At 32.7% G+C, this 21,049-nt stretch overlaps 1 protein-coding gene and 1 long non-coding RNA gene across 2 annotated transcripts in view; one reads left to right on the top strand and one right to left on the bottom strand.

Moving 5' to 3' along the window:
• Nucleotides 1-308: 308 nt before the first annotated feature.
• Nucleotides 309-21,049, bottom strand: part of ft (cadherin-related tumor suppressor fat) — a gene marked incomplete in the record, with an annotated part of 431,831 nt that continues 411,090 nt past the window's right edge. The window contains 11 exon segments of the mRNA XM_067048526.1: nucleotides 309-1,522; nucleotides 2,293-2,531; nucleotides 2,649-2,869; nucleotides 3,765-4,179; nucleotides 4,298-4,571; nucleotides 4,706-4,930; nucleotides 5,405-5,759; nucleotides 5,864-7,437; nucleotides 7,542-10,876; nucleotides 10,958-11,211; nucleotides 11,309-11,489. Coding sequence (XP_066904627.1) covers nucleotides 872-1,522; nucleotides 2,293-2,531; nucleotides 2,649-2,869; nucleotides 3,765-4,179; nucleotides 4,298-4,571; nucleotides 4,706-4,930; nucleotides 5,405-5,759; nucleotides 5,864-7,437; nucleotides 7,542-10,876; nucleotides 10,958-11,211; nucleotides 11,309-11,489 — 7,724 coding nt within the window.
• The window catches only part of LOC136796042 (uncharacterized), a 153,971-nt gene continuing 137,248 nt past the window's right edge, over nucleotides 4,327-21,049 (top strand). The window contains exons 1-2 of the long non-coding RNA XR_010843733.1: nucleotides 4,327-4,464; nucleotides 11,349-11,545. This is a non-coding gene — a long non-coding RNA (uncharacterized lncRNA). The remainder of the gene's footprint in view (nucleotides 4,465-11,348; nucleotides 11,546-21,049) is intronic.

Below are 21,049 nucleotides of genomic sequence, written 5' to 3'. Positions count from 1 at the left end.
TCATTGTCAAAATTGTTTATAAACGTTTAGAGAGGTCAATATTTCAAAATGTTTAGAAAAAGGGCAAATTTCAGAGAATATTCCTCAAACTTCCAGCAATTTGATATTAATGATATAAATTAGTAGTATTCTAAAAATAACTTCATGGTATGGAGATAACAGACTTGTAACAAAATATCAAATATTTATGTCCCATGAAACATTATAGATTGGAGTGAATAATATTTTTAAAATTCTTCATGGCTTCCTAAATATAAAAATAATATCTGTGATAGGTTGTGATAAAAAATAAAAGACCAAAATTTAATTGATGTTTTTTTAATTAAAATTTGTTCACTCATACAATCATACACTTCAGCCATACTTACTTTACACATTCATTAACTGTTCTTGGGATGAATATTAACATACTTACATAGAGGTAAGAACGATATTTGGCACTACTGTATATGGCTATTAACAAAATAATTTTGTAATTTGTCGACATTCACATTTTAAACAAATAATAGTTAAGATATGTACAAAATCAAACTAATATACACAATTCAATATAAAATAGTCCAATGTACAATTTGATATGGCATTCAAGTTATTGATATAAAATTAGACAGAGCAATTGAGCACAGTCATTTTATATGTATACACATTATCAGTCACGACACAGAAAATTGTACTTTTTTCCTATATACACAAACGAAGAAGGCTTTTAATACCTTTCGAAGAATTATTTACAAAACTAACAATCAACTACTGGAAAAACGTTTTTTGATTTTTAATCAGTCATTAGTTTCTCCGTAGTCCTTATAACTGCCGGTAAATTAACTTAAATATTTGAATCAATATGATCCGTTTGAGCCGTAAACGACGTTTATCATACATATTCCTCAGAAGGCTTTGCAGCTCCATTGGGTAGCCTGAGGGATGAAGACACTCTGCCTTGTGATTCTGGCATTTCAGCAATGTCTTTAAAAACACCAACTAGGGAATCGAAATTAGGTCCCCAGTTAAGGAGATAATCTAGGCCAATAACAGCTGGGGAACCATTTCTAGGCCTATATGGCGGATGAGAATCATCATCGCTGGCTACCAATGTACTTAGTGAGCCACGAAAAGATGAATCAAAATCAAATTGCTTCCTTGCTTTTTCTCCTCCTGATCCACTGGCATTATCATATTCTATTTCTGAGCATGTAAATGAATCGTTTCCACTTTCATCTGTTGTAGTCGAGCCGTCTGGTTCTTCTTGTTGTCCCCGAACCGCTGGGGAAGAACTGCTGACAGCATCCAGTGTGGAAACAAGGCTGGAAGCTCTAGGTCTAGCATTGAGCCTTGAGATCTCATCAGGTGTTAGTAGATCTCCTGGGGGTGCTTTTCGGGAGCCACTGCTTTGCCCACTCAGCTGTGACATAACAGGGCTATTCAAACTTCTTTCACTATTTGAATGCAACACATCCTTTCCTACTCCTCCCGATGAAGATGTTGCTGCTAGCAATGCTGATTGCAGTGGTTTTCCACTGATGTCCTAAATAAATAAAAAAAAGGATATGAAATTTTGCTTCAAATGGAATCAATAATAATGAAAATTAATAATTAATAAATTTAAATTGAATTTAATATTTAACTTCACAGATGTATCAATTTGTTACACTAAGAGTTCAAAAAATGTTTAATCTTGTTCAAAACAAATGCTTTAAGTAGTGCTAAAAAATGATGTACAGTACACATGTTATAAAAAATCCAAAAGAATTAATGAATAAGAAATTATAGGAAGCAGTTAAACCATAAATCTTTTTTTTACTTTAAACTATAAAATTTGCTCTTAAAATAACTGAGAAGTTAAAAAATCTGACCACCAATTTAAAATATTTAATAACTCCTACTGATATTAGTTATAGATATAAGTAAAACTATATTCCCAGCCTATCCAACATTAAAGGGTACTTTTTAAACTGTGAATTGAAAAATGATTTTCCACAGTAATATTTCAAGAGCCTGAGTCTAAAACATTTAGTGGAAAATACACCTTATTCCAATTATTTTAGTTGTTTTTTTTAAATGAAAACTAAAACTTCAAAATATTATAAAATTTAACTATTTAAAATAAATATAAATAAAGGTCCTTATAAATAAACTCATCTTTTTAAAGACTAATCAGATAGGTCATAATTTAAATTTTATATTTCATTACTAGCCTGAACTATAAATTTGTTATTTAATTCTAAAATCTACTGATTCACTTTTGATTTTTTTATTCCATCTACGATATTTTATTATAGATATAAGCTGTTGTACCTGTAATGTAAGTATCCTCGGCATCTGCTGAGATAATTCAGATGATGGACTTAATCGTGCTAGTGGAGTAATTTTATTAGGCGAATCTACTCTAGATACAGGAGGAGGTGGTCTTGAAGGAAAGTGTGGAGAGTGTCTATGAGGACCTGGAGTGTGTTTGTGGTAAACTGGTGCACCTGGAGGTAAATGAGGAGGTGTCGATTTGAATTTGCGAACATTTCCAGATCCTTCTCGATAACCTAAAATGTAAATTTGGAAAATAAAAATTATTTATATTGATTCAAAATTTCTTTTTATAACTAAATTATTTTTTATAATTGACAACTTACGATTAAAGAACATCTTATCACACCAACCTTTATAGTGATAAACTATATCGATGTCTGAAGGTGCTATTGAGCTGGTGTTATCAAGATCATAATGTTCTTGTTCTGAATCATCATGCGGATGATGAGGTAATGGTGGGTGATGATCATCACCTCTTGGTGGAGGAGATTTAGTTACTACTTCTCTTTCTATAATATCAGGTCGTTGAACACGAGCCTGAAGTTCACACATGCCTTCCTGGTCTTTATATCTAAAAAAAAATGTACATATATAATCTGTGTTCATTTATCCCATAAAATGTAAATAGTTTCGTAATGCTATGTATAAACATGTAATTATTATTATAAATATAAATTTTTTGATTTAATAAATGAAGTTTACCGAAAAGAATAACAGAAATAAGTAAGTTTTTACAGGCGGTGCCTGATAGGTAGCATCACTACAGATCTGACACTAAGTAGATAATTTATTTAGATCAGATAAAAAATGAATTCCTTTAAAAGTGAATTAATAAACTATTGTGTAACTCATTGAAAATATACCACAGGTAAACATTAGTTTGAAAATAGTATCGGATACTTGTTTATTGATTTGGAAAAATTTAATGTTTCAGAATCAAGAAAGATCATTGTGTAATATTAAAAAAAAAATTATTTATGAAAGTTGCTGCTTATTATTATTATGGTTTTTAATTTTACTATTTGAAGGCCCCAAGAAAAAAACAGGAATCCAAAAAACTTGATTATAAAAAAACAAAATTGAAAAAAAAACTTTGACTACTAACTCCTGAAAAAATCACTTTTTTTAATTTGTGATGACAAAATTATTGTTTTTAATTTTAAAGTATTAACTTTTGAGAGTTCATTAATTATTAAACATCACCTTTATTACCTCCTTTATACATAGACATATCCTTTTATTTCCCCTTGAAGTTATTTTTTGAACCCATTTTTATCAGGTATAGAACCATTCTTGAGCATGTTTGACTTCAATCGAATATAGTACTTTCTTTCATTTATTTTTACACACCAATAACCCAATTTAGAAAAAAAAATGAGACATCGCCTGTTTTCCTACCATATTTTTCATTTTTATTTTAATGTAAAAGAAGATTTGTAAAGATAAGGTAATAGAAATTGACTTACTTTTTAGAAATAAGCTCAGGAGCTACAAGGTGATGACTAGTTCTTATAACTTCGCCATTTTCAGAGATAAAACTTGTTACAGCTGATTCTGTTCCGTCTGGACCAGGAGATGAAAGAGCTGGACCTCCTACTGTTTTCCCACTGCCACTTCCCTTTTCTTTTTTCTGTCTTCGTAGACGAAATACAAGAAAGGAAACAAGTATTGCTACTAATAGTATTACAAAAAAGACTAAGACTAGAGAAATTCCGATGGATAGTGGGTCAGTTGTAACGGCAGCACCGACACTTGTTCCTGAGCAACCAACAGACACACCAGGACCCACAGGCATGACATCAGAAAATATTGATCCTGATCCATTCACTAGTGGTTGAATTTCTGAATTTATTGTAAAATTTGCTAAACACCCTGTGAAACCTGTAAAGCAAATATTAAAAATGTAATATATTGACTTTCTAATATCAAAATGTCCTTTTAAGTAAATTTCTCTAATATAGATGGATAATTAAAAAAAATCAAGTACAATGTTATTTACCGGTAATTCTTATATCTCTTCCAGGAATAGGATCTGGATGTGAACCTCCAAGACGAAGGAGAGTCAAATATGGATCAAGAAAATCATGTACTCCAGCGGAGTCTAGTTCATCTCCTACTTTATTTCCATCAACAATAACTCTTAGTCCTCGATACTGAGAAAAGAGGGTAAGATTATGCCAAACTCCATCAGTAAGTTGTAGGTTTGGTATTGTCATATTAACTGCTGCAGCTCCACCAAGTTGAGAAATATATACTAAGTGTCCATTCATCAGCTGAAAAAGATTACATGATTACATTTTTTCCAAATTAATGACATTTAGTCAGCTAATCATGCATCAATATTTAATTTTTAATCAACTACTCCTTATTAATAATGCCATTAATAGATTTGAGATTACTAACTTACCTTCACAAATGTAAAATCACTGTTAGTTGCTGCAATGACGATGACTCCATCTGGTTTCATTGTTCTGAACATAATGCTCATCTGTTTAGGGGGTTGTAATGTTGATACTGATGATTTTCCAATAGTTCTCCTACTTCTATCCATATTTCTCGATAACCATGATGTTGAACCCCAATAAATCGATTCAAGCAGTTGCATTCTTCGATGTCTCTCAGATATTAAAATCTATTAAACAATAAGATGATCATTGAAATTTCCCCAAAAAAGGTGATATTTTATTATTACGTAATATACAAAGATGATTTGAGAAGTATTCTAACCAAAAAACTGTTTTAAAAAATTATTATGAGAACTCCTAGATAAGTCAATTTTTTATTGAAAATGTTAATTTGTAGTAACTGTTGACAGGAAAAAAATTTAATTTTGAAATAAACTGAATAATTTATACATAGAATTTTAATTTGTCAACAAAATCTTTATTTATTCTAACTTTTGATTGTATGCTTCTCATTTATTTTGTTTTTTATTCAATGTTATAAAACATTAATCTCTTTTAATTACTATCATGACAGTAATTATTTTTTATAATCTTTTTATCTTCATTAATATACCAAAAATTTAATTTTCTTTACATATTACATTATTAACATCAAGAATAATTTAGCAAGAAGCAGATTTATAAATTTTTGTTTAGTTTACCTCTAGATATGCACCCCCAGAAAGTGATATAGGTTGAAGTGATGCTTTACAATCAGGTGATGACAATGCACTACCCTCACAGCGACAAGAAACACTATTCCATAAATCTGAGCATTGCCCATTCCCACATGTATCTTCAGTATCTGAGCATGGGGACTTTATTCCACGAGGACAAGTAGGTGAAACACCTCTTGAACTGAGTGCAGTTGACAAATTAAGTCCTCGGCCATTAACTAACACAGAATGGACACACCCAACAAGATCATCAGAGTGGACTTGCCCAGGTCGTTCCAGAATAGCATCAGCTCCAACTACTCCTCCAATATACATAGGCATGTTGTTGAAGTTCAGTGTTCTAAAAAATATTAAAATAAAATAGAATTTAGTCGAATATATTTTAATTTTGAACTTTGTAATTCAGAATTGAATTGCAAATTATTGCTTTATATATCAACTTACCCAGAAGGACCAACTGCTGTGGCATAGCAAGAAGTGTCACCAGGTTTACAGTCTTGACAAGAATCTCCATTATCAGTACACGTAGCAGTGATTAATGATATAAGCCTCCCATTCCTTGTAGCAGTGATTCTGTGCCATTCTCCATCAGCTAATGAGTTTCCAGTTTTCACTGAAGTTATAACTGTTCTTGTTCCTCCATATGAAAAGTATGCTTTTCCATCAACAAGTTCTAATGCAACAAAATCTGATCGCCCTCCAGTCTGAGGTCCATAGTTGTAAACTAATAAAGAATCTGGTTTAGTTGTAGCAAAAGTAATAGAAATATCATTAGTCCCGCCGTCCAGGGATGGGAAAGCCATGTATGAAAGGCCTCCAAAACCAAATGTAGCTTTGTCACAGTGTTTCCCATGCCTTGATTCAGGGCAAGTACAACGATACCCTGGTTTTAGTGATATACACAGTCCACCATTGAGGCAGGGATTAGGTCTACAAGAGTCCATAATAGTTTCACACTGATTTCCACGGTACCCTGGTCTGCAGAGACAGAAGAAAGAAGAACCATCTGGGCTTTCTCTACATGAGCCACCATTTCTACAGGGATTTCCACTACATAAATCTCCTCTCTCAGACTCACAAAATTTTCCTTCTCTGGTTGGTGGACATAAGCATTGGAAGTCAAATCCATTTCTTTTGCATGTTCCTCCTTCTTGACAAGGATTAGGAGAGCATGGATCCTGTCTTTTTTCACATCTTGTGCCAGTAAATCCTTCTGGACATCTACAGGTGAACTCATGGTTTACTAAAGGTGAAGTTAAAATTAAAGACTGACTATCTGTTATTCTCGTGTCTTCATAAACAGTGATACCTTCAGTGCAGATACCACCATTTTGACAAGTTAAATTATGGCAAGGTGAGTAGCCAACTGTAACCATTGGAGACTGTACTAGTGCCCTAATAGCATCTTGTTTTCTCGACAGTGTTGCAATCACTTGAGGTTTACTTTTAAAACCTTTACTATTACTTTTCACTGCCAGTGTGAGTTCTAAGCCGTCTTCATTTTCATGCATACTGTATAGATATGGGGAATCAGTTGGTTCAAATGTATTTTTCAATAACTCTGTGAAAGTTCTATAGTGGTGGGAAAGGAAATCATGGGCTGTCATATTTTCTATTCTTAATGTTAAGCTGTTTTGAACTGTATTGTTGTCAAATGACAAAAATTCTAATGTTACTGTTGACACAACATCTGGATGTCTGCCATCATTTCCAGATACACTGAATGAATATTTTGTTCCAATGTCTATACAAGAAGTATGAAGGCTACAACCTGTAGGTATACTGAGAATTCCTCGTATAGTTGGGTTGTCTAGAAGATTGCAATGATATTCTCCAGTAGTGTCAGCATCATTTGGATGAACATCAGCAATTTTACCAGTTGGAAAGATACCATTAAATGTATGGACTAATATGTGCACAGATCTTGGAGTGGAAGGGCTATCATTTTGATCCAGTACCACTATAGAAACCGGATGTTGAGATCTCATTTTAGGGTGTCCGCTATCTTCAATTTCAACCTAGAGTAAAAAAAGAATAAGTAATTAATGTATGACTATTAAGAAAATATTTAAAATTTCATGAAGTGAAAAATTATTAAAAGTGTAATGCATTAAAAACTTACTAAGATTTCTAATTTTGGTGTGGCTTCTCGATCAATCATTCTTGTGGTCCTTATTACACCAGAATTTGGTTCTACCATGACAGAATCTTTTCCCATTCCTCCCAAAAGGTGAAAGGTGAATGGAGCACCATTTGGTGGAAGATCAGGATCTTTTGCAGTTAATGTCATAATGCTTGTGTTGGGAGGTTCGTTTTCAACAACATATCCAATTGCTTGAGGAGGGTCAAATATGGGGCCATTGTCATTTACATCTGTGACTATAACCTTTACAGTGGCAGTTCCAGTTTCAGGAGGAGTTCCAGAATCTATAGCACCAACAACTATTGTATAGAATGGCATTGTTTCACGATCGAGTGCTGCTGTTGTTTCTATCTCACCTGACTGCGGGTCTATTTTAAAAACATTACCAACGTTACCACTCACTATTGAATAACTGAATTGATTATTTTGGAATCGAACATCTTTGTCAACAGCCTTTACTGTAATTAGTTTTGTTCCCCTGGCAACTGCTTCAGAAATGTCTGTTTCATATAGGGATTGCAAAAATTCTGGTGGATCATTTCCATCTTGAATGGAAATAATGACCTGTGATTCATCAGTGTCATTTCCTCTTATACCACCTGCATTTTTAGCAATAACTGTCAAAACAACACGATTTTGTGTTTCACGGTCTAGTCTTCTAGCAACAGTAATAATTCCACTTTCTGGGTTTATATTGAATCCTTTATCATTGCTTGAGCCAACAAATAAATAGTATACTTTACCATCTTCACCTGAATCTTGGTCAGTTGCTTGAATCATACCAATGCTTGTGCCAACCTCTGCAGATTCTGATACATCAAAGTGGAACACAGGTTGAACAAATGAAGGATAATATTCATTTACACCTGATACTTTCACAACAACTTTTGTAGAGCCATACATTGGGGAATCAGGATTTACTGCAAGTATATCCAGAGTGTACATGTTCCTTTCTTCATAATCAAATTTGACTTTAGAAGTGATTGACCCTGTTTTCATATCAATTTTGAAATAATCTTTTCCTGAACCTCCAACTATAGAATATTGGATTATAGCATTCTTTGGAGAATCGATATCTGTTGCTTGTACTTGATAGACGAGACTGTCAGGTGGGGAATTTTCAGGTATTGTAGCTTCATAAACTGTTTGATTGAAAACAGGAGGATTGTCATTTATATCGGTTAAAATAACTGTGAGCATTGCCATTGAACTTTTTGGTACAAATCCTAAATCAGTCGCAGTTATATTTAGACGGTATTCACGTACAGTGTCATAATCCAACTCATGGAGTATTGTAACTGCTCCAGACACAGGATTGACCATAAAATGTTCTTCTGTGTTACCATTTGATATTAAATATCGTACCATACCATTTGGTCCATCATCTACATCAGTTGCTGCAACTGTAACCAGTGGATACCCTATTGGTTCATTTTCATGAACATTTACTTGATAACTAAGAGCTGTAAAGACTGGAGTATATCTATTTTCACCAGTAACGACTAATGTAACGGGTATTTCATCATGCTGTGGAGGAACACCATGGTCTGTTGCTCTAATAGTTAAGAAATATTGTGTTAGAATAGGAACCTTATTCAAATAAGGTTGCCTGAGTACTAACCATCCATTATCTTTATTAATACTAAAGATACCTGTACCATTACCACCTATTATTGAGTATTCAATTTCTGCATTTATACCATAATCTTGTTCATCCTTTGCTTCAACCTTGATTATATGTTGACCTGGCTTAGCTGTTTGTAATACAGGTGAGAAGTATTCTCTCTGTACGAACTTAGGTGCATTATTGTTTGCATCAACAACATTTATTGTGACAAGACATTCTGAAGACATCGGAGGTTTACCATTATCAGTTGCTAGAACAGTAAGGGAGTATTGGTTTTCTGGAGAAGAATCTAATGCAGTGTATTTATACCTTAAAGCTCTCTTCGAAAACAATTCACCACTTGCTGGATCAATAGTAAACAGATCCGAAGGATGCTTGAGGGAATAGGATATCACAGAATTAGGGCCTTGCTTATCCCTGTCCGATGCAACCACTTGACCTACAAACATAACATTTCTTTGTAGCTCAGGAAAATTGAAACTGTAATATGAATGGTCGAATTCTGGTGCATTATCATTTTGGTCCTGAATAGTTATTGTAAGAGGTGTTTCTGATTTCCATGCACCATCATATGAAAGAACTTTGAGGAAGTATTCATCTTGAGTTTCTCTGTCTAAGGGACCTACAACTGTTACATTCCCTGTGATAGGGTCTATTGAAAATTTATGGCCTGGGTTTTGTGTGAAGCTATAAGTAGCATTAGCATTTTCGCCTATGTCCAGATCAGAACTGGTTACTTTGATCACGAAAGATCCAGGCTCAGCATTTTCTGTGACATTTACACTGAATAAACGAGTAAATCTTGGAGGGCTATCGTTTTTATCCAATACAGTTACCAGGACTGTTGCGGATCCAGTCATTTGTGGGGTTCCTTCATCCACTGCTTCTACTATTAGTTGATAGCTAGAAATTCTCTCTCTGTCCAATTTTGTGTTAGTGTAAATTTCTCCTGTGGATGAATCAATAGAGAAAGTTTCATCAATATCGTCCCGAAGCTTGTAAGTAACAACACCATTCATGCCAGAGTCTGCATCTGTTGCTTTAACAGTTACTACCTCTTGAGGTGGTAATTCTTCTTCCATCACTTGTGGATTATATACAGGTGATTCCATAACAGGAGCATTATCATTTGCGTCTGTTATATTGATTACAATCCTTAGCACTGACCTGAGGGGTGGATTATCGGAATCACTTGCTTCTACCCACACTTCATATTGAGGAGATGTTTCAAAATCTAGACCACCCCCAGCAACCAATACCTCACCAGTTGTGGGATCTACTTTTATTGCTTCTCCAATGTTACTTCCAGCAATCGCAAACTGTATAACCCCTGATTTTCCTTGTTTGGGTGATGTTGCGGTCACTCTAGTTATAACCTTTCCTGCTTCTACATCTTCAGCAAGGGTGTATTCTGTGAGGGAAGGTGCTCTTATAATTGGAAAACTGCTTGCTGCCATGAGATGTACTGTCAGTTCAATAGTAGCTGTACGAGGTTCTTTTCCACCATCTCTTGCCTCAACCCTTAAATTATAGACTGATTTATCTTGTAGCTCGGTTCTGGCTTTAACTACTCCAGTTATCGGTTCCATAGTGAACCTATTCGCATCCATCCCGGATAGTGCATAGAGTATCTTGCTGTTTTCACCTTCATCTTCATCTACTGCCTTGGCTCCAAAGACAAATTGTCCTGCAAAACATTAATAAATTAGAATATATCTAGGCTATATTGTTACTATTAATAATAATTATTTTTTTTAAAAGATCATACCAGGTAGTATTTTATCAGGAATGTAGACAGTGTATGCACTCATTTGGAACTGAGGACTGTTGTCATTTTCATCGCTTACAATGATTGTTAGATTGACAGCTGTTGCTCTCGGCTCTGTTGCACTGCAATCTCTTGCCACAACAGTTAAATAGTATACTCTGGTTTGTTCTCTGTCTAGGATTTCTTTTGTTGTAATTTTTCCTGTTTCAGCATCTACAATGAATCGCTCAGCATTTTCTCCAACTAAATTATATCTAAAACAAATTATTAAGTAAAGTTTGAATATATAATCCTTGAAACTATTTGATAAAATTATAAAAAAAAAAGAAATAGTTTTTAATTTCTGCTTACTTGATTTTTGCATTGTCTCCTTCATCTAAATCTGTTGCAGATGTTTGAACAACATAAGTTCCTGGTGGTTTGTTTTCCTCTACCACAGCAACATAAACAGATCTATCAAATTCTGGACTGTGGTCATTTACATCCTCTACAACAACATGCACACTACCAGATCCTGTGAGAGGTGGGGTACCTGAAAAAAAAGTCAAGTTGTAAAGATCCTGCTGAAAACTGGACAGAAGTTTAGTGGTCAGTGATATTTATTATATAATAATATTATATAATATTTATTTTAACGGAGAAATAAAATGAGTAGTAGGTATGATTTAAAATGATATCTATGAACAGTAATATGAAAAAATTTTTTAACAGAGTTAAAACTTTTCTCTTCTGTTCATAAAACTAAGTTTTGTTCAATATGACCACTAGTTATCATTATGTTAATATACCAATTAAGAGTGCTCATTTTTATAAAATCTCTAAAGTAAGTATTAGTTTTTGTGAAACTTCTTTATTGGTAATATTGAAGGTTCTCTTATTTTTTATCAAGATATTTTATCAATAGTGAAAAAAGTTTATAAATGAAAGTCTAATTTAGATAAATAGTTAAACTTAATTTAAAATTTTTTAATAGTTTTATGTAAACAATAATTTTCTCATTTCTTAGTGATAATTAGACAAAATAAATACTTTTAAAATTTGAGCTGCAAGACTGAACTGTGCTCGAGTACGAGAATTATATTTAGAAAAGATAACTATTTGTTACATCCTGTTTGATTTAATTTAAAACCATATAATTTATCAAATATGTGTAATTGATTAGATAGGTCAGCCATCCTGGGTCATATCCAGCCTCTTTAGTGGTACCTTTTATTGGGGAAAAAACCTGGCAGTTGAGTATGAACCTGAACAAACTATCTCCTTGCCTAACCCTTCTTCAAGAAACAGTAGTTTCTTACAAAGTTGTGAACCCCTTCATGTGTCGAAGCAGTTTATTTCTATTATTTTCAGTTATTTATTCTGTATGCATTTGTAATTATTATTCTGGTTGTTTCAACTCCTAAACTGACTTAAAAATTAATTAAATTTATATAATTAATTAGATATTATGTTTGAAATTTTTAATCATTCATACAGATATTGTCTCATTTTTGAATAATACATTTTCCACTTAGGACGAATTAAGCATAAGATGATTGTTAAGAGCTGGTTAAAAGAAATTATATTTGTTTATCTATGTTTTTGCTAGATAGTTTCTGATGCAATTGAACATTCCAAGTTTGAATGTTTTGTTTATAAATTCTTTGGTTCAAATTTGATTGTATGAAGATTATATGGAAATCTACTCAATTACCACTTGAAACGGTCTTAAGTAGATGAATTTACATTATTAACTTTCAATACTTTTAAAGTGTGAGCTTCGTATCACTAAGTTTTAGAAGAATATATTATAGCTGAAAACAGAGTGGTGAAATATAGAATTGGAAAGGTGTTCTCTGTTTGTTGGAGTAATGGTATGTTTAAAGGTCTATAAATTGTGTGAATGACAAAAATCATTATACAGCTATTAATATAATAGAAAGTTGTTTTCGTGCATCTGACTTTCCACATTTGTCAGCTCATATTTCTTGTGTGGTGAATTCAAGCCCCCAAAAATTGGCTGTTAAATTTGTTCTTATTACAGTACATGCACCTCTTCTTGCTATAGATCAGCCAACACCATGGCTAATTGAGATAAACAGTCTCTAATCTAAGATGATTTATAAGTTGAGATTTGCTTGACCATTCTGTTTTTAAAATATTCTGCTTCATTATGGTTGTATGTACTGACATTACTTAATGAAGGATGAGGAATTAAAGTTAATGATCCTGAAATAGGTTTAATTAAGAAACGAATTAGATAGAACTATCCTAGAAAGAGATAGAAGCATTATACTCGCGATTAATATTAATGTGGTCCCCATGGGACAGGCTGATAGCTCGTCGGTGCAAATGCACTTTTCCTGTAGCATCTTCTGCGGGGGGAGGGAGAGAGGTGAATCTCTCTAGTCAAGAGGAGCAATGAATACTAAACATGGTCGTACTATCGATTACATCTGCGCTTCTTAACTTATCCAATTTCTGAATGGTTTTACCTGTATGTACTAGTTGGTAAGAAATAATAACTAATCTACAACAGCTAGACAAAACTGTGATGTCAATTTGGAACTATTGTTTTCATAGTGGCACCTTAAACCTCATTATTAAGTAAAATATTTCAATAACTGTCCACATCTAAATGTTTAATTACATCTAATTTATTAAAAATGTCTCATGATATTTTTACATCAAACTACCCTTGAATCAAATCCGTTCGGTACAAAATGTTTCGTAATATCATCCTTATTATGCCAAAAATAAAATTACCTAAAAAACTTTATTTATGTCGTGAAATAAGACCAGAATAAGTACCTCTTCGTCCATTATTAATTTTAAATCCACAAAATTTCATGAGGACGTTGATTCTTATTCGATTTTTTATTATCTTCCAAGCCTCTGAAAAGTAGATGGATCCGAGAACTTTCAGTTTAGAACTGTCAACGCCGTGATACCATTGTTAAAAAACCTTTGTAGGTATTTCAATATTACTGATAAAAAGAACGTACTAAACCACGTTAAATTTTATTTTGTTTTTTCTGTAAATAAAAATATGTATCTTTTAAAACTGAGTATCTCATATTTGAATCGAAAATAGAACTATAAATTGTTTAAAAGCACTTAATTGTAAACATGATACAGAATTGAGTTAGATATCCCCGGTAGTATTTTTCTCTCTCATAATCCTCTTCAAAACGAAAGGGTTTGATTACCAATGCAGATAGGGATAGTTTGAATGACATATTAGAAAAAATGATATGCTATTTGAAAGGAATGTGGCGATCAGTTATGGTAAGAAATTTGAAGGTAACACGGCATCCAAGGGTATGTGTGGCTATGGAATTATTTTATGAAACACTGAAATAGAGAATAAGGCGTTGTATAATTATTTTTCAAAAAAAAATTGACGATTTAAACAAGGCAATACTACACAGAAATATGACTAGATTTCCTTTGCGAATGTTAATTAAGAAAGAAAATATGTATAAAATGGGCAGTTATAATATAGTTTTTTTTTTTTAAATTCTACGTAATAGCCATAATTTGGTCTAGCTTAAATAACAGTTGAAAAATAGTAAACTGTTAAGTTGCAGCTGGTTCCCCTACAGGGTTGATTATTATTATTTTTTTTTTTTTTTGGCTCAAGTCCTAAACAACTCCAGAATGGAAATGTCAGATTTATTAGGCCAACAAGAAATAAATAATGACTGAGTCAGGTGGAAATCGAACTCGCAATCTTCTGGACCAAGCCCTCTGGGACCCTCGCCCTTGCACATTCAGCTAACAAATCCTCTTGGGTTGCTTAACATTAGCAACAACTCTTAACATAAAGGGTAAACAATCAGTGACTGTCAGTATACAAAAGCTAGATTGACGTTACTGATTTGAATCATGAAGATCTCTCACTATTAGTCCGACTGACGATTAGTTGTAAATGAGATATCGATAAGTATTAATCTTGTACAATATACCTTTCAATTCGTAATAAACATGAAGTTTGTTTGGCCATTATTTTGATTTTTGCCTGAAAACAAAATGTAAAATCCACGATATGATGAAGGAAGCACTCGCAGCCTTCCCTCCATTTTTTCAGTACCCCCTCCACTCACAATTTCGATTGATCGATTTCAAAATTTTATCGGTAATCCATCAATCGATCAATGAACATCACATTGTATTAAGTGTATTAGGTTGAATCCTCGGGAAAAAAATTTGACTTTTTTCGTGAATCAATTTTGGGGGAATGAGTATAAAAAAATAAATTAACAATTTGTATGATTATAAACCAAATATTGTTTTGTTTAGGATAATAATATAGAAAATAAAATAAAAAAATATTCCAAAAATTATATTATTATGTTATTTGGTATTGAGGGAGTGGGCGCCTCCTAAGCTCTCCTAGATCAGCCTCCTCCTAGTAGTACAGGAGACCAAGAGGAGAAAAAAGTCGGTTATTTCACCCCAATTTCTGATTACTTTAATGAAAACTATGTATAATTACTGGTTAAAATTTATGAGTCTGCATGGATAGGTATGGGCATTGAAAAATGGCGGCTATTACAAAACACTAAAAAAAATTAACTTTTCATTGGAGCTCTATATCTTTGGAACTACCAACAACACTAGAAAACCTAAGATAACATCATTTATACGAGAGTAAATGTACTAAAATATCAGCCTTAGGGCTGATATCCTAATAAAGTTAGTTACGTTCGATAGTTCTCGAGATATAGCTTTTTAAAAGCAACAACTCATATAAAATGTACAGAAAAATCAGTAGTTATAGAATTTATTTTGAGAAATACATATCTCAGGAACCATCAGACGTACTGATGTCTGCCAGCACTCCAATTAAAGCTAGATAAATGTACTAAAAGTAGTTCAGAATGTTTATATTCGTAGGAGTAGTACTTTTTTATGATATTTGACAAAATAAATTCACAAAATGTTAATTTAAGTTTATTTAAATAAAAACAAATTCATAGGAACCATAAGACGTACATATGTCTGCCAGAACTCAAAATAACAGTAATATAACTTACTATAAAGAAGCTGATGTCACGTTTCTTAGTAAAGGTAGAATTTTTTTATGATGTTTGCATATGATTATAATTGTTGCACATGAAATTTTGTCCAAACTACTATAAATCAATTTATTTTAACAAATATCATAAAAACTACTACACCTACGAAAATAAACGTCATAAAATAGGTACTTTATAGTACATTAAACTAGGTTTACTGGAAGATTATTGATTGACCGTGTGTAAAGATGAAAGGAATATGGTCCGGGTGCGGTAAAAAAAAAACTCAAATAGTAGAAATATACTATTTTAATGAGCCAACGTTTCGCCACACGTTGGAGGGCTTCTTCAGGGCTAAAAAAAGATACAAACTAGGTTTAATTTGAGTGCTAATAGACATGTGTTCGTGGAATGGTTTTTGAAATATTGATTTCTCAAAATAAATTCATTAACTTCTTATTCTGAGAGAATTTTTTGAGCAAATGTTGGAAGCTTAGGAAGCACCACTCTCTCGATGAAAAATAAAATTTTAATTTTTGGAATATTTTTATATTTTATTTTCTATAGTTTTATCCTAAACAAAACAATATTTCTTTTATAATCATACAAATTGTTAATTTATTTTTTGATACTCATTCCTCCTAAATTGAATCACGAAAACATTAAAATTTATTCTGTTTATAAATCTCAAAATGTTGTCTAATTTTTACTTTCACTAAACGATATATTAAGTATTCAGTAAAGGGTGGTATTGCGATCGTGCAAAAATTCGAATTCGAGTTTTCGAGGGAAAATGACTTTTTAAGGTCTCTGAAATCGAAATAACCAGTTCTCACAAAATGGCCTAGTTGTTAACAGTCCAGCTCAAAAACGAAAAGTCATAAGAATTTGAAGAAGTTATATATTTAGCGGATGTATATGCCTGGGATGTTAAAGCAACTATATTATTAAAATCAATCAACCGGATGTGCAACTTTAGAGAATCGATTTTAAACTTTTTACAATTTCCTCAAAAACAGCTCAAACGATTTTGATAAAACTCGGAAAAATTTAGACAAGATTTGGAATTGGAAAAAACTGATTGCTCGATCTCATCCGATTGCAAACATATGTTCTCGGTTTCGTTATCTTATATTAAACAGTTGTATTCCAGGGAGGAACAAAGTTGATATTTGTTATTTTCCACTGGAGAAACCTTAAAATACGAGTTTTTATTGTCAGTGAAAGTTATATGATGCGCACACGGTACCTGTTTTTTTTGTTTTGTTATAAAAACCTGGGAACAATTACATTCTATTCAAATCTATTTGTTTCTAGTTTTATAATTAATAATTAATGGGTATATTCCATCCATGGAAAATGTTGTATATCAGATGCTGCCTTCCGCAATTAAAAGACGAATACGTGGGAAAGGAAATTAAAGCGAAATAACATATTCACTTAATTAGATTTTATAAATAATTTTCTACTTTGAAGTAGGGAGGGGGTACCCTGAGAGCTAATGAGCCACCCTCCTGGGAACAGTGGTTCCTAGATCTAATTAGCTTTGTTAAGAAGTAACACATTTTCATGTTGGCCGAGGCCGTCATACGTTCAATCTCTATTGCAAACGTGACCAGTTAAGATAGATGATTCGACCATTTCTTAAGGCGACCGTGCCTGTCCAACAGTTTGTTTCTCTTTTGTAATAGTTTATTTCACACCTCTATGTCTACCTTTCTCTATGTTCGAGCATATATTGATCGCTCTTTGAGACATCCTTTTATTTACTGTGTTCTTCGATCTTTCAACTCAGTACATTGTTATTCCAGTCCTTATGAACCAAGAATCTTCCTACATAATTTAACTCATCACCTTTCCATTATCCAACCACCTGTTTAGTACAAGATCTCGATCAACCGATTTGTACCCCTCTTTCCATTGAAAAAGTGGGGCTAAAAAGGCGAACTAAATTTTCAACCGTCAAACTCAAGTTGGAGGTACACAAGTCCTTAAAATCCGCCAAAAAATGGCTTATAGAATCAAGATGAAAAATCTTGCTCTTCTCTAATACCAACTTACTTTACGTTTAAAGATTCAAACTTTCAAATGACTTTTGAGAAATTTCAAAGATTTGGCAAACCTTTAGAAGTTTATTTGTTAAGCTTAAAACAGCGAAAAAACATTATGACAGAAACTTTAATTAGAAATTCACCCTCCCCCTCTCCCCCTTATTTTTTATTAGATATCGGAGCGGATAGATATCCACCAAATCATTAAATGAAGAATTAATAATGCGAAAAAAAATAAATAGTTTTTTTTTCCAATGTTCTGAGAAACTCTGTTCTTCCTAAAGATGTATCGGGTAAAGCTCCGGCAAAAAGGCAGTTGACCATGATATTTTGCTATCTTCGTTTCCAGTGTACATTTCCTCCAGAGAGGATGACTTGAAGATAATTGGAATAGGGACTGAGAGCCGAAGGTAAAGCCGTAAATATAGTAGAAGTGATAAATAACTGTGGAAGGCAAGATTCGCTTGTCTAACTAAAGCAGTACGAGGACTTGAGCCGGCTCAGTAAATAACAACACTAGCACCTTGCTGCACTATCAATAATCAGTTCTCAGTTCTCTCCTTCTCTGATTGACTGATTTATCTCCTGTTTGTTCGTTATATATCAGGTATTAGGCTCTCCTTACCAATCACCATCTTGTTAACAGGGCGATAACAGCCATTATGTATATCACAACTTCCAAGTAGCCTTTTTCATTTAATGTATAATATATAAAATATTTAATCATAAACACACACGCGCGTGTGCGATCAGGCTTCTAAAGTAAAGTCGTCATTTCAGTTGCCCCTTTTGTTGAATGTGTTTGGGCAATGGACGAATTCGCTGACGGTGTAGAACGGATGCTGATGATATAGTAATTAGCCTAGGGGGCGTGTCAGAAACCACGCCCCCTAGTTTCCCATTGGCTCTTCCGCCTCCTGTATATCAATATGCACTAGTTAACAAACTGGATAATTATTGGTTATTGTAGAAAGCGGGTTCCGCGCCATCATGATCCTCTTCATTTTAGATTCTCCTAAAATTTTCTGTCTTCTTTTCGGCTACTGTTTTTAATTTTCCTTTTTTAGCGTTTTTATATTCACGTTGTAACTTTTTTATTTCAATTTGTCAAAAAAAAATCTACCATATTCATATAAAAAAATCTACGCCATTATTATCAAGTTAACTTTTTGGAGAACTCTCACAATTACATAGTGGGCTTGTCCTTTTCTAATTACATTAATAATGATATCTAAATTCTCATTAAACAGCTAAGGTTTCTAAATTATGCCAAATAAATTATATGAAATATTAAAGTTTCCCAAATTTTCTAGATGTTACTCTCGTCCTAACACTACGCACTTCTTTCTAAAAAAATAAGTAGGGTTTTTTGTTTTTAATAAAAAAGAAAAAAATGATAAGATATAAGAAAAAACATTCATAAATATAACATAAAAGTTATATTATAAAGTCCATGCTTTTATGTTGATGATTGCTAATGTCGTGATAGACATTGTTAGCTTCGATTGATGAGCTGAATGTATAGAAGCACAGTACCAGGGACGCAACAGCTACTCATGCTTACTAAATTACTACATACAAAATTCTAAGAGGTAATAAACACTTTTTTTATTGGAAAAATAGCTAACAGCTAAAACTTCCTTTGTTGGGCACCATAAATTAACCTAATATTAAATTTTTAATGAAAATATTAATTTCTGATTTCGATCCTCCTAAACTGAATATTTTAAAAGTAATGTTTTGGAAAAAATTATAGGTTGGTGACAGTTAAATAGTTCATTATATAGTTGGGGGAATTAAAGATATAATATATTTGCGAAGGCTAGTCGAAATTGTTTGGATCTTTTTTTTCTTTCTTCATTGTTTTGATTTTTCTTATTCAAACGAATTTTTTCATCAACCCCCCCTTTGGTCCTCAATACTGAGATACATATTTTAGTGATAATCTACTCTCACAAAACTTAGTGTCCTGCAGATCTCAGTGTACAAAGAACCTCTGGTAATTTAAATTTATTTATTTATCAATTCTTATAATCTATAAGTAAATCACATCCAACTAAAGGAGTCTTTTTTTCTTTTGTTAGCTATGCTGAAGAACCCGAGTAATATTTGTTTATTTGGTTCTGCAATCGAGTATTTGTATTGAAATCTTAATGTTCATGCGATAAAATCGAACATTAGTACATCAAAAATATACCTAGCCAAAAAAGACTGTGGTTGAATCTATAACATTTTCATTCAGTCGGTGTAATCATGATTTTAAACTTGGGATATCACATTTTGGCTGAATTTAAAATATAGTTGAACGTACCAAACGACCGAAATTCAAGAAACATAAGCTATTACATTCTAAAACCAGCAACCCATTTGAAATATTTAATTTATTGTGTTATTATTTCATTCAAGATAAAAAGGAATTCTCCCAAAACCAGTTAAAGAACATTTACTTTAACTATTTTGGGAAGACATTAGTAAGACACGTGATATTCTAATACAAAAAGTGTTAATTAGGAAAAATAAATGAATTATAAAGTTGGAAATCCAAGGCCTCATGTAAATAGTCTAATAGTCCATTTCTTTGTTGTCTTATTTCTGTGCAATATAAAGTACGTAATACTATTCAATTAATATTGAATAGTGAATGAAGTAGTTTTTAGTTGGGAGGAAGATACCCCGGGTGGCGGTCAGTAAAGTTTCAAAATAGTAAAAGAAAACTATTTACTGTTAACTAAGGTTTCGTCTAACTTTCCAGAGCTTCGTCAGGGCTCTCTGATGGTAGTACAAAGCCAAACTGTTTGGTTTTCTGATTCTATGTTTTAAATTGAATTTTCGATAGCGTACGCAGGCTTCTGTTTATTTATACTTTCGTAGTTGTCTTCGATATGGGGATGGGGATTTTATAGTGTTTCGGTTTGCTTTTATAGTGTCTTCGGTTTGCTTTTGTGTTTTTTGTTAGCTTTTATAGTGTTTTCGGTGTTTCTGATTCCATTTTTAGAATTGGATTTTACCACTAACGCCTGTTGAACAGATTCGATACTTAG

The sequence above is a fragment of the Halyomorpha halys genome, unplaced genomic scaffold (assembly GCF_000696795.3).
Source record: "Halyomorpha halys isolate HHAL.00 unplaced genomic scaffold, Hhal_1.1 Scaffold7.1, whole genome shotgun sequence".
Lineage (NCBI taxonomy): Eukaryota > Metazoa > Arthropoda > Insecta > Hemiptera > Pentatomidae > Halyomorpha > Halyomorpha halys.
Note: the sequence above shows the minus strand (reverse complement) of the source record. Positions and strands in the feature narration are given on the sequence as shown.